Source organism: Melospiza georgiana, chromosome 17 (genome assembly GCF_028018845.1).
Source record: "Melospiza georgiana isolate bMelGeo1 chromosome 17, bMelGeo1.pri, whole genome shotgun sequence".
Taxonomy (NCBI): Eukaryota; Metazoa; Chordata; class Aves; order Passeriformes; family Passerellidae; genus Melospiza; species Melospiza georgiana.
The window spans coordinates 3,128,315-3,143,042 of NC_080446.1; the positions used below are offsets into that span (position 1 = coordinate 3,128,315).

The 14,728-nt window shown below is 44.6% G+C and overlaps 1 protein-coding gene across 1 annotated transcript in view; it reads left to right on the top strand.

Moving 5' to 3' along the window:
- Positions 1 to 2,644: 2,644 nt before the first annotated feature.
- VAPB (VAMP associated protein B and C) overlaps positions 2,645 to 14,728 on the top strand; it is a 32,935-nt gene continuing 20,851 nt past the window's right edge. Inside the window, exon 1 of the mRNA XM_058036344.1 lies at positions 2,645 to 2,981. Coding sequence (XP_057892327.1) covers positions 2,924 to 2,981 — 58 coding nt within the window. The 5' untranslated portion in view covers positions 2,645 to 2,923. The remainder of the gene's footprint in view (positions 2,982 to 14,728) is intronic.

A 14,728-nucleotide genomic window follows, 5' to 3' on the forward strand; every position in this document is an offset into this window, starting at 1 on the left:
TCTTAGATGTGAACAAACTGCTTTTGAGTAGTGTCAGATGGGTTTGTCTAAGATGGCATGAATGTGCATCAGGGAGAGCATAAGAAATGTAGACACAAGGAATATGCTGGAATAGAGAGAAAAAACCATTTGCATGTGTTTGCATAGGGAATCTGAGAACTAAATGCAAACCACCTGGTTTGCACACACACAATGAGAATGTTTCACTTTCACAGCTTCCTAGGTAGAAGTTTTGCAACCAATGAACTTGTTCTTTAAAATTGTTCCAGTACAAAGCTTTCAGGTGCTGTCCAGCATTTCCCTGCAGTGTTCATCCCAATTTTCTCCTGTAAATCAAAAATTCTTGTGGGCACAGTGTTGCCTTTTAGTCTTGTGATCGAATTGTCCCCAGTGAGAGCTGTCTGTGGGACAGGGATGGGGTACTGCAGGTGGCCTCCATGCACACCCAGTACAAAATTAAATGTACACACATTATTTACATGCAACAAAAACCTGACAACCTACATTCATTAGACTTCATAAATTTTCAACTTAAACAATGCTGTGCTTTATAAAACCTTCAGCCTGGATGAAAACGTGGGCGAGTCCTTCAAATACAAACAGGTAAGTTCAGAGCTGCCAATTAGGACAAGGTGATACATCTTGGCAACTCCTTTGAGAGGTGGATCATAACGCTTCAGGGGCTCCTTTGTACTTCTTTCAGGAAAAGTAGAACTCGGAAAGGTCTGGGCAGCAACACTTAATGGTTGTTTACTTTAGGGCTTTTATTATGCATGACTATATGCTGTGTAAAGCTTTCTCTCTTACTCCCCGCCGTTAGTTTGCAAATAACTTACTGATATGTATAAAGCTTGTCTTTTCTACTAATTACTGCTCCAAGCCTGCCTGGTTTACGGAGAGAATCTGTAACCTTCCCACAGTACCAGCCAAGAAAGCTGCAAAGTATGAACTGAATTCTCTCCTGACTTGAGATCTAAAATGTTATGACAACCTGTAGCTTAGGCTAAAAATTATGCCCCATCCCCTCAAGGAGTAAAAATACCATCCAAATCTAGTTTTCTGGAAAAGAAAATGCACCCCTTTATGATGTTATGTGACCATCCTTTCCCCAAAAGAGAAGGAATTTTAAGAACAAGAGCAGTATTTGAGTGTATTGCCCTGCAGTGCTGATTAAAAAATCAGTCCCATCATCCTGCCTGGAAGGAGTTGGCAGGTTTCACTTGTATCATGCAAAACTCTAAGTTTTGTACTAAACACAGGTGTGGGTTTGGTTTGTTTTGGCATGGAATGAAAGATGACAGAGAACAAAAAAGATGAAATAGGATGGGAGGTGGTAAAGCACATGAGCAGAACAGGGATTATGGTGGACAGGAGCAGCTGAAGGTGAGGTATAAACACTGCAGATGTGCTCAGAGCAGGGAATGCCACTGTCCTGCTCTGGGGTGTTAATTTTAACATGCACATCACTCATTTGACATTGCTCTTAGTGCCAGGAAGAGAACAATACTCTTGTTGTAATTCTAGATCTTTTTAGCTACCTTACGCATTTTTGGAATTTATTAAGTCAAATAACATGATACAAAGAATTTGTGTGAGGGAAAGGTGCCCTGCATGTAGATGATACTGGTGTGAGAAATTAATTTTCTTTGGAATCTTTTTATTTCATCTTTTCCTGAAGTCATGTATGTATAAAGTCCAGTATGTTTAAAGTCCAATGAATACTTTTTAGTGTACATAAATTACCAGTTTTTAAGACCAGCATATTTCTCCTCTTAAGAGGGGCATCCCAAACTCATGCCTCTGACAGGTTATAGCAATGCTTTATAAATTCTTAGGAACTTTTCAAATGTTTAAAACAACTGAGGAGAGAGGGGAGCAAAAAGTGTAATGTTGCTGTAATTACACTGGCCTAGGGCTATCAATAAAGCTGCACTCTATATTAAACCATGCTGTAAATTTCAAAGAAATGTTTTAAAACATTGGAGTAAAAACCAACCAACCAAAGCTAAACACAAACAAAAATTCCCAAAACACAACCACCACAAACCACCTCAAAACAAACATAAAAACCCCAACGAGTTACCCAAAACTTTAAAAAAGGGGAGGAGGGATGTCTTAAAATCTGAGGTGACCTGAAGTTCTGGTTTGATTCATTAAAAAGCGAGTATTGCCTGCAGCTCGGTGCCGGTTCCCAGGGCTGCCCTGGCGCTGGGCGGCCCCGGGAGCTCCTCCTGTTCCCGGGAGCGCTTCCCTGCCCTCCCCCGAGCCCGGCCGGAGCTCCGCTGGGAGCCGGGCAGGGCGGCGAGGGGCCCGAGGGCTTCCCCTGCAGCCCTGAGGGCACAGGGAATAGAGGCCTAAAAAACCACGCTGCTTCTGGATAAAAGGCGTTTATTACAAACCACGCTTTCCAGTGACGATTTAACGTTGTTTATTAGCCCTCTTTGTTCCCGAAACGCTCCGGGGAGGCACCTCCGGCCAGGGGAGCGCCCGAGGAGCGGCGGCGCGGAGCCTCCCCCCGCGGCCCCTCACGGCGGGGCCGGGCTCACGTCAGCCGCCGCCGCAGCCTCTCCGCGGGCCCCTCCGTGCTGCATCATCCCGCCTCCCGCCCGCCCTGCCCGGCAGCGTGTGCGCCGCCAGCCGCCGCCCGACTGCCGCCCGCGCCTGTCCCCGCTCCGGGGCCGCCGGTACAGTGTGAACAAACACCCAGGGGAGGGTGAAACAGCGCCCGAGCGAAGAGCGAACGAGCAGCCGTGAGAGGGTGAACCGGCACCCGGGCGAGGAGTGAACCCGGCACCGGGCGCGCCCCCCGCCCGCCTTCCCTCCTCCCTCCCTTCCTCCCTCCCTCCCCTCTTCCTTCCCCTCCCTCCCCGTCCCTTCCTCTCTCCGCCTGGTGCCGCCACCGCCGAGGAGGAGGAGGAGGAACATGGCGAAAGCGGAGCAGGTCCTGAGCCTCGAACCGCAGCACGAGCTCAAATTCAAAGGTACGAGGCGGCCGCCGCCATCCCTCGCCGCCGCTCCCCGCGCCGGGCGGGCGGCGCGGCCGCGCTCGGGGCCCGCTCCCGGCAGCCATTTTCCGGGGGCCGGGCACCGCCGGCAGCTAAAATGTCCTTCAGCGCCGCGCCCGCCGCCCCGCCGGGGCCCCCCGCCCGCCTTGGAGCCGCCCCCGGCCCGCGGGGGTCTCCCCGCGCCTCCCTCAGCGCTGCCGCAGCCGCGGCGCGGGTGGGGGCGGCCCGCGGGGCCGGCGCGGGGGGGTCCCGGCCGCGCCTTGCCCGGGAGGCAGCGGGAACACCGGGCTGTGCCCGCCTGACCTTCCCGGGGGCGGCGGCCGCGGACAGGGGGGACCCCGCGGGGCAGCGGCGGAGCTGGGCTGCGTCCCCAGGCCCCGCCGGGGGTGTGTGCGCGGCCCCGGCCGAAAGATCTGGTGCTGTAATGTAGGACAGCGATGTCCGTGAGGTGGGACTGGGAACTCAGGTGCCACAAACCCTAGGAACGGATAAAGGGCTTAATCAAAAGACAAAATCGGGAAATTGCTAGCGATGGAGCCGTTTAAGTGTTCTGCGTGGGTCTTCTGTATAGAATCTAGACCCAGGAAGGATGTTGGGAATAAGATAACGAATAAGGGTTTCTTCTGTAATGTGTCCCAGGCAGTGTGGGGTTGCAATCATGTCTCTGGCCAAAAACGCGAGGCCTCTGGCCAGGTGCTGGGCAGCACTTCCTGGCTTTTCCTGCTTATTTTTATAATTTAGCAAGCTGTTTGGCTAAATAAGTCACGAATAGGCTGCCTGTGCAAAAATCCATCGTTTAAATAAAAGTCTTGAATGGGTTTGGGCTCCCACTGGCACTGAAATTCCTGCCTTGCAGCCTGACAGCACAGCTGTAATACAATATTCTGGGATTACAAATAAGCAATCAGCAAGTTTATTTATGCCACCAGAGTCAGAGGTGTTTTATAGCTTCACTTGATTATCTGGCAAATAAGCTTCTTTTTTAAAAAATGGGAGTCTGTTTGTTGGCCTTTGGCAAAAATAATACTCCTTTAAAAAAAGCTTTCGTGTACATTTTTAAATATAGAGGAGGTCTTTACCAGTTTTTATTAGTAAATATATTTGAACTATTAATACAAAGTGGGTTTTCTCAAACAGCCTGTTAATAAACACTGGGAGGAATGAATATATCTTTGTTGTAAGCTGAAGTTGTTATGGCAGCAGTATCAAACATGCTTAAGAAGGAAACTATTGTTGTTTTGACGTTCTTTGTGTTTAGTATGATTAGATTAAAATCACCTTTTGTTCTGGATAAAATTGCTTTCAGCAAACAAGCAAATCCAAGCTCAGGTGGGCAAAAAGTGGGCCCTTAATTGGCGCTGACTTGCTAATGAGACATAATTGTGGTTCAGGGTTTGTTTTTCATTCTTTACTTCATCCCAGGTAGATATAAACCTTGCCAGACTCTGCTTTTCCTTGAAGTAATGATAATTTGTCAGGCTGTCTTTCTTTCAGATGAGGTTCTGGGCTAAAGAACCAGTAGCCATTGAAGTTAAATCAACTAACCATAGCGCTTTTGGTTGCCAGATCTTTAGCCAGCAGCGCTCACTCCTTATGGCATAAAATGCTGCTTGACTAACTGCAGCTATTAAATGGCTTAGTTTCAAAGTACACTTAAATATTAATGTTCAAACAGACTTAGTGCTGTGGGCAGCGTTCATATGCTTTGGCAATACCTGTGCCTTACAGTCCTTTCTAGCAAGCAGTGCCGACCGCTGCCCTTCATTCAGGAAACACCAGGTTGAAGTATTCATGAAGTAAATTGTGCTCTAAGCGTTTCTTGCCCTACTAATCTTGTGATGACATACTGCCTGGTGATAGGGCTGAAATGATATTGTTACCTTTGTAAATAGTTGCATTTATTTCCAGAGTGTTCCTTGGCCCCGTACAAGTAGATCCAGGCTGACAGAGGTCATGGAGCTGCTGACTGGTACAGGCATCCTTGTGGTGTGTGCTGAAAGACATGGTACTCAATGTAGGAAACTGAGATTGGGCTCTAAACCTAATACTGAAAATGGGGAAGGGCTGAATCCAAATGCAGAAAGGTAGAAAAAGCAGAAAATTGTTCGCTCTGATGCTGTTGAAGGGCTCTGTGTAGCTCTTCAGTATAAAATTTAGAGGGAGGTAGGATGTCAGGAATAATATGGTGAATAAGGATGTCTTCTATAATGTGTCCCAGTCACTTTGGGGTTGCAACCATGGCCTGCACTTTCACTTCTTAAGGGTTGAAAACCATTTTATAGAAGCTTTTGTAGCCCCTTAGTTTTGCAGTGAATCTCATAAATTCATTTGGTGCTCTGTTTCAAAATACCGTGCTTGTGTCTCGTTTGAAAAAAATATCAAAGGAGTTTTTCATGCTGGAATTTTTTTTCACAGCATGTGAACATGAGCAGGGGTTGTCTTTCCTCCCGCCTCGCATCTCCTACAGCAGAGCACACATGCTCCAAAATAGCATCAGCGTGTGCTGTGCTGAAATGCAGCTGTGAGTCGTGGGAGGCAGAACACCATTAGGTGGCTGAAGGTGCCCACTTCTTGCCCTGCTCTCTGGTGCCGTGTGAAATAGGAGCTGCACTGGCTTGCCAGTGACTTCCTCCACTTCTTGGTCATTGTAGGGTTGCAAAAAAATTATCCAGCTAAAGGTTTACAGCTCAGCATTCACTGGTAACAAATGGTGAAAAAGAGCGTTGTTGGTATATGTGACATTTACATTTATGTTTCCCTTTCTTTCTTCTTTTTTTCAATCTAAGAGATGACATTAATCTGCCAAGAATTTGTTACAACATTCGGGGCTCTGACTTTAAGAATTGCTAGATTTAAAGCTGCACAAGGATGTGGAATTGTGCTGCAGGAGCCTTCTGCCCCTCACAGGATGGCTGCCCACCGAGGCTGATCTGTCTTTTCACCATATGTGCCCACCAGGACTAGAGATCGGCTGTTTAATGCCAGCAAGTAAAATTTTGTTAAAATATAGGTATTTTAGGACTGCCCTGGGTTTGTAGTGTTTGAGATGCTGCTGGGGCAGTGTTGCTCAGGAGGGGTGGCACAGATGGGCGGTGGCGGAGGCTGAGGGACATTTTGGTGGCGTTTCTGGAGGTTTGCTCCAGGTTAGGCTGGACTTATGACTCAGCACTCTGTCCGTGCTCCCCAAGTGGCTCCCGGCAGTACTGCCAAGCAGGGATTAGTGCCTGCTGAACTCTGCAGGTCGTGCCAGTTGGAAATGCAGGTTCCTGTCCCCAGTATGTGATCCTGGACCTATGCAATATGTCACTGTGTAGCTTTGCTTTCTGCTGGGGGCACAACAATGAACCAGAGCAATGAACCGATCTCTCTGCTGCTAACAGAGCCCCTGACCTGGGGCTGTCACCTGTCACTGGCTCGGGGACAAGCCCTGGCTACCTCAGAGCTGCAGCCCAAAGGTGTGGCCCTGGCCTGTGTCGGTGTACTGAGTCAAGGAGTGCATCTGCAGCCTTGAAACGTTCAGAATTTAGTGTTTACCCCAGTCCTGTGCAGTTTGTGTTTGCATGGTGGGGTGGCTGCCACTCCCTGCTGAGACACTCGGAGCTCCTCCAGGTCAGCCCGAGTGAACTCCAGCCAGATCTGCTCATTGCAGTGAGGGTGTGCAGAGCCTCCTGTGTGTGACAGGAATATCCCCTTCTACCAGATAGCAGGCTGAGGCTCTTCAGTGCAACAGGCCAGTAACATTTGTGATGTGAGATTAGTGTTTGCTGAAGCTGCTGCTGCCAAGTCTCAGAAGAGAGGTTCAGGGCATGTGCACTGTTCACTTACATCTCTGTCCCTGTCCTGATCCACTGGGAATGGTTGAATCACTCCTGCACTGAAGGTATTGGGAGGAATTTGACTTCGTGCTCATTGTCTCCTGTATTGGATAAATAGGAATTTCTAGTCACAGGCCATGTTTAAGAATGTAAAATAGAGACATTATTGTGAGTAGTTGGCTGTTTAGGATAGTTAATATGCATCTTTGAAGTTGAATGTTTATATGCTGTTTTCTTTAAACTCTTAAAGGCCTCCTGGTATTCAGAGCAGAATGGCAGCCAGTTCTAGGATTTCTTTACTCTTTGAAGGCTGCTGTGCCAATGGCTGTCTGCTTTCCTGCTGAAAAATGTACCAGTCCTTGCTTCCCTTTGTCTGGCCTGATTCCAAGTCAAGTCATTGTTACCGCATTAAATACGAGTAAACCTTTGCATCTCTCTACATATTTGAATTTAATTATCAAATCATAGTCTTGAAAAGGGGACATAGTATTTAAATAACAGGCAGGCTTCCTAAATCTACACAAATTTATCCTAAAATATATCCCAGTTATCAAAGAAAATCAGTCTTTTTCTGGTGCAGTTAATGATGCACTCACTTTTCTTGCAGCTTAGCTAAAATCAATAACTTATTCTATTAAACATTTGTTTAGTTGCACAGACCTGCTGCATCTCACTGAATTACTCTGATTTCATGTGCTCCATTGGTTTTAGAATTAATTCATCACTTTGCATAGTCTCTTCACTTTAGAAGAGAGGTGTTAAGAGGGAAAAAACTGGAGGCAAGAGAGGGTAGTGATGCATTGTGCATTTCTTACAACACATCTCTTTTTTGAAAGGTGGAATAAGTTGAAGATTGTGCTTCTCTTGTGCTTTCTTAATCTGCTGATGTCCTGTACAGTAGAGACACAGCACTCAACAGCTCCACTGGGAAATGAGAAAGGAGTTGAACATGTGGGACTAACAGAAATTTGGAACTTTGAATAGGATGGTTGGAGCACCAAACAACAATTGAGATGTGTGAAGCAGTCAAGGAGGTTTAACTGCATTTTCTGTTAAATTTAATTAATGTATTTAGGTCTCCCAAGACTATTTCCAAAAATACCACAATCTCCTTGAAGGCTTTGGTCAATGTGATTTACGGGTTAAGGACTTTTGAATAATTTTGTACTGCACAGATTTTAAGAATTCCAGTTGAAGTCATGAGCATTAATAGGATCAAAGTATTACTATTTCAGGGAAAGACCTAATGCAGTGACAAAAATTGTTACTTGGCCATTGCTTTTCTTAGTTTTGTGGGATTTTGTGTTTTAAATGTGGTCAACTCATTGCCTTTACTGTACAGAATGGGCCACATACATTCACAACTTCCTGTTCCTTGGGAATCCTGTGTTTGTCCATGGATTTTCAGCTCACTTTGAGCTATGGAGCTATTGTAATGATACATGAAAAAGTTTTTCAAGTTTGTTATTTAAAGCTCATCAGGATGGCAGCCTGCCAGTCTGATTTGGTTGCTGCGCTGTGACCTCTATTCATCACTTCAGAAGATAGATCTGATAACAGATTATATTGAAAATACAGATGGAAGGGGTGGCTCTCTCAAGTCCTGGGAGCATGGCTATCATGGCAAAATGAAGACACACTTAATGTGTCAGAGTGGATGCAGGTTCACACTGGTACTTAGCAGTAAATTGTATTTACCAGCTGCTGCCCTGCATGCCATGTGCAGTGTCCTGTCACCCGTGAAAGGAATATAGAGTAGAAATTTATACAGCAGCTCCTGATAGTGCCTCCTCATTGGAAAATAAATTATTACCTATTTTTCCTCACAGTGCAAGATTCATAAATTAAAAACTTACCAGTACCTGTGTAATGCCTTATTTCTTTTAAAATAGGTTAGCTGCCATTAAATACAAGAGTGAATTCTGTTTAATTGCTCTCTAATTCAGAATTAGGATTGTAAAAATTCAAGTACAAACCTTTAAATAGATTGTCAGATCTGTTTTGAAACTTAGCTGGAAAAAAGGCATCATCACCATAGCAAATGATCCAACTTCATGAGCTCAGGTCAGCTTACATCTATGAACAAATACCCAATTTTAAAAGCAGCTTAATTTGTTCTGTGCAGCCAGCTCTGGAAGGTATTGATTGCATCAAATGAGTTTTGGATCAAATGAGCAACTTCTACATATGTTATAATGCAATTTTTGTAGGAAGCAGGGCGAGGGAGGGTTTGTCCTGTTGCTGAGTGCCCCTGAGCACAGCTTTCTGCCCAGCTAAGGCCGTGCAGGCATCAAATGACCCTTGCTAATTCTGCCCACATCTTGCAGTCACACTCATTTTCTACTATCTTGTTACCATATTGGTCTTATGTTTGCTGCCTGCTGGGTACAGCTAATAACTACTGAATGCATTTCATACTTGGTACAATAACAGCCTCTTTACTTTGCCTGTCAGTGTGACTGCTTGGCTTTGAAAGCCTTATTGATGGTGTTTGCAACACTTCTGTTTGTGGTGACAGCTGTTGTTTCAGACTTAAATTCCATCTTTGTGTTTGTAAGAAACGTGATCTTTAACATTATCATCTTGCTGCTGCAGTAGTTGTTTTGTTGGGTTTTTTCTGCAAGTAAAACCTCACTGATGAGGTCAGGAACTCTTCCCAGTCAGAGCCCTCTCCCCTCTAGGTGAGGGACTGGCACTGCTGTGACAGTTCCTGCCACAGCACTGGAGGTCCTTTGTCTTCCTTGTGATGACCAGAGGCAGAAAGGAAGCTTATTTTATATTCATATATGAATATTTAACTACCAGTTTTTCCGAGCTAGGGGTTAGATTCATGCTAAGTCTTTTCCTCTGGCATTTGACCCAGTGTTTTTTCAATATATAAACTCTTTCAGTGCTCTGCTGACCAAGATGTAGAGCCATGTAAGTTATTTTCTGAGATGCCTGGGATGTTGTTGAGTTTAAAATTTGGCCTGCTAGGCAGCCTTTTGTAAGGAGGGATTTGTGAGTGGGTCTGGAGCAGCTGTCCCAGTCCTTGGTGTCCCTGGCAGTGTGTGCACAGCAAATCCCCATTGCCCTGTGGGATTCGGGGCTGCACACCTGCCCTGAGTGTGGCTCTGTGTTCACACCAGCAGCACCCACCAGCCTGAGGATGCTCTGTTCTTTCTCTATTAGAGCTGTTCTGAAAATTGCTCAGTTCAGCTGGAATTCTCGTGGCCTCAAACACATTTGTACAGATTGGGTACTGCTGCTGCCTGCAGTACTTACCCCACATTTTCATAAATACTTTATGAAAATAATCTCTTTGCTAAACTACTTTAGTGTCTAGTTCTCTGAGTCCCTCATACCATGGTGCATGGATTAAAGATTTTATCATTCTAAATTTAATCCTGTTTTCTTGGTTGGTTTCCACGAGGGGTGGAAAAATGGAGAAGGAGGAGGTTTGCCTGGTGATCCAGTTATTTAGGATGCAGATTATAAAATCATGTAGGTGTGGGGATCACTATGGAGCCAAATCTTATGTTTTTGCAAGCAATTGAAAAGACAAATTAGTTGTGCTTGTAGAAGGCATGTCAAATGACTATGTAATTCTTTTAAGAAAAAAAAATGCACTTTCTTGTTTTTCCCAAGACTGCTACTTTTTTCATCACACTGGTTACCTTCATCCTTGCTGATGCTTCTGATGTTTCTCCCAGCTGTTCACCCTCCCCCTTGTGCAGTTTCATGTTTGTTGTCTGTTGATATTTGCAGTTAGTGCTTCTTGTGATATGTGAATTAACAATATATTTTGTGTTTTCTCAAAACATTTGCATTTCCTCTGAATTGTGATTTCTCTTCTTCTGGGCTTTCTGTGTTTTTACCAGACTAGGAGCAGAGATATAAAGGCAGTAATATTTTTTCCACCTTAATTTTTGTATAGCTGGTTTTACACTGTGCTTAGTGATGTCATACAGTGGTGCAGATGATCACAGAGTCATGGAATTGTTTAGGTTGGAAAAGGCAGAAGTTTAGTCTTGAAGAACACAACTTGACATTTGTTTCTTGTTCTATGCCACACATATAAACTGTCAGATTTTTTTTTTCTGATTACGTTTTCTCTCTGCTGCTGGCTAAATTTCTGATTTTGTTTTGGTTTTTTTTTTCCTTTTTTTTTCATTTTTTTCCTTTCCTGAGTAGCTCCCTGGAATATATCTTGCTAAGCTCAGGATTCCTTCCTTTTTTGTAGCCATAAATAGTATCCCACTGCCTATTTTATGTGGCTTGGGTTTTTTAACTTATTAGCAAAGCAGCTATTCTTTGTGCATCCCCTGAATATCTAATTGTGTTTGTTTCTTCTGGTATTTTCGACTTATGAACAGTTTTGCACTTTAAAATATTTGCTCATTTGCTATTTAAGCTGCACATCAAATTTCTCTATTTGAGGAATATATGAGAGTAAAATTAGAGCAGTTAAGTTGCTCCTTCCCTAACATTTTGATGTGCATTTGAAATGGAGATTAGTGATGAAATTAGACCAGGAAAAAATCACTTTAGAAGAAAAAGTGTAGCTTGGATTGGTGATTAAAATCAGGATGGTTCTTCCAGGGAAACATTTTACATTGATTTCAGTCTTTGGCAGTGTTTTTGTCAGGGAGGTTTGCACATCAAGGCTTCATTGCTGTGTTGCTGCATCCCCACTTCTCCTGGGAGCCAGGGCTTTGTTTTTGTCCTTCCCATAGCCCGTGGATGGAGCTCCAGGCTATGTGCAAAAAGGAGATGTCTTACCTGAGTGAGTCTGGCTACATCATGGTTATTGAAAGAGCTGCAGCTGCTGTCCCAGTGTTTCCTGAGCTGTTTTCATACCTGGACAGAGTTGGCTCCTGTGATATTTGTGTGCAGAATGAGCAAGGTAATACAATCTGTCTGGCACTCGCTCCTGGAAGGATCTGAAAGCACAGCTGAAACAGAGATCCACCTCTGAGAGCTCACCAGGGCTGCTCTCAGTCTCTTGTTCATGCCACTGTGTGCAGAAATCTGGTTTGCCTCCATGATGCACAGAAGATATTTCATGTTCTGTGATTTTGTTGCTGAAGTTTGCTGTAGGTAATGTTTGGTCATAAAAAAACTCTGAATAGATCAACTGGGGAAAAAACAAATGACATTGGTACCAAAATTATATGAAGGACATATTCTTCTATTTCTCTTGGCAAGCTTATGTGTGGCCTCTCAGTTCTTACAGCTGTGAAGTCAGACTGTTAATGATCCTCTGAGGGATAAAAGGTGACAGAAATTACATACTAACAAATACCCTGAAAATAGTCTTCAGTCTCATGTTTGTTTGGGGTTTGGGCTTTTTTCCCAATTAAGAATGAGGCGTGCTCTGAGAAAAATAGTTTATGCTAGAATAGGCCAGGGAAGGACACTGATTAATCCATCTAAATGGAGTAACTTGCTGCCAACCTTGCTCCAACTTTGGCATCTGAATCATGTAATTTTGTTGGGTTTCTGCACCCTTTTTTTTTTCCCCTCTTAGGTCACTTTATTGATTGGATACTTCTTAAAAAATTGCTCCACTGCATCAGCTATTGCATAGGCAGTGATGTAGATGTTGCTTCTATTTTTGTAATATTTTTTGATGCAGGCATCCACTGTTTGATACAGCAGAAGTGGAAGGGACCAGTCCCCTCCCGTCACTTTGTTTCAAGGGCTCTTTTGGATGAGGATGTGGGTGCTAGGAGTGAAGATATTGATTCCACAGGGCTGGGGGGTTGTAGCTAGTTCCTTTTAAAATCTGAGCGGAGGTCAAAAGGTTGGCATGTGGTTTACACAAGGATTTTTTTAAAAAATAATTACCAAATTTGGGGGATTTGGGCTGTCTCAGTGAGTTACTTGTGAAATCAGATATTTATGCAACACAGGCTTTTCTTGCTTCTGATTTTTTGGCTTCTTTGATTTCAAAAGTTGCGGATGCTCACTTAATTATGAGAGTCTCCAGAGCCAGATGATGATGATGATTAAACCTTGGCACACAGTACTTTTTAAAACACTAATCTTCACAAGATTCTGTGTAATTAGGTAAGTATTCTCCTTACTTGACTGAGAGCGAAACTATAAGGGTCCAAACCTGCTTCTGTTTTGGAGCTGCTGTCAACTCTTAAGGCTCTTAATAGCAGAAGATCAAGCCCTTAAGTGATTTGTCTAAAGACAAGTAAGGTGGTGGGAGAGTTTGATTGGATCTTGGGTGTTGTTGATTCTCAGGCACCTGGCTGATAGCTCAAGATGTCTTGCTTGACATTTCAGCTCTTTTCATTTCAGTGTTTATCTTCAAAGGTCATCAGCTTTATATATGACTTTAAAAGAAGCCTGCAGTAAGTCAGGGTCCTCACCTGTTATTGAGCCCTCTTGCACATCACTGCTGGTTTTATTTTGCCTGTCTCTCTTATTCTGATAGACATCCACAGAAATAAAATGGGAGAGCCCATGGAAATAAAATGAAATCACTCGGTGTTGTCAGGGGCAGTAAAGGAATTGAGAAACCACTCAGATGTGAAGATGAGAAAAGTTGCAGGTGGAAAGACTGAAGTGATCAGATGGAGACAGGGGTATGGTGGCTGTTTGATGGTGCTGACACCTCCTTCTAGAGCAGGGCAAGGGGCATCCCAGTTTGAGGGGCTGGCAGAGCTGGGGGAGGCATTAATGCCATGGGAGAGGGGCCAGTGTAGGTGTAGGGTGGGGAAGGGATGAGTGTCATGTTCAGGCCCCATCCTTTCCCCTCACACAGGGCCAGGGTGACTCTTTCACTGGATTAATTACTGCTGCATGTGGACATCTACCAGTCACATGGAGGATTTGGGCTCTTGAGAATAGTCACAAAACAATTTAAGTTCCCCCTCTATTGCTTTCTACCATCTCCCTTATTAAAGATTCTTCAGTTACCTTTGTATGGCTGATTAATGTGTCAGGTGATTAATGACTTTCATCTGACACATCAGTGGGATTAAACCATGGTGAAATACATCCTTCCCCTCCTATTATTGCATTCCACTGCTTTCCACAGAGGAAGTAGAAGAGAGGTTATCTCATGAGAGGCTCTGCCTGTATTGCTGGCTGTTTCCAATTACCTTGCTGTTGGATACATGTCTGTGGTGAGCTGGAGTTGCAGAAGTTGTTTAGGGCAAGATGCTGAAAGTGCATCTAAAACACCCTGGGAATGGGCAACTGGATAAGAATTTATTCCTAGTCTTGTGGATCAATGGTTGCCAGTTGTATCAAGTATTCCTGCAGTGCTCTTCTTTGGAAAGTTCACTACATTTTTTAGAAATGCCTAGCTTTTAGCAGATGAGAATTTGCATTAAATTTAAGTACAGACAAAATGATGAATGTGCCTTAATTACTTTCAGCAGCTATGCCAGCACTACAAGTGTGACTGCAGCACGTATGCCCAGATGTGCTTGCAAGCTTTAACCTGCAACTGTGAGACCTTAAATTGGCAGAATGCTGTGCAGGAGGATGCAGTTTTCCTGATGCCAGCTCTGAGTGCTGCTGGTTCTGGCTGAAAACTGATTCTCCTTTTTCTCTCCCCACTGCCCCCTCCCTCTCTCTGGTGAGGGATTAATTTCCAGCCCCAGCAGCTCCTGGCTCTGCTCTTGGCCAAGCAGAGGAGCACAGTGCAGCTTGCACAGGCAGCTGGTGGAGATGGGGGGCCAGACCACCTCCCCTCTCAGCAGTGAGATGGGCTCATGCAGGAATGAAGCAACCCTGTGGGCCAGCTGATGTGTGTAGTTAGTGATAAAGATGTAGTGATAATTGCAGGTACAGATCTGCAGAGACTGTCCCTGCTGGGTTTGAACGTTCCTGCCCAAGCCTGTGCCATCAAAGCTTTCCCTCTGCTGGCACTGATGCTGAATTCCTTCATGTGCCAAACAGCATGAG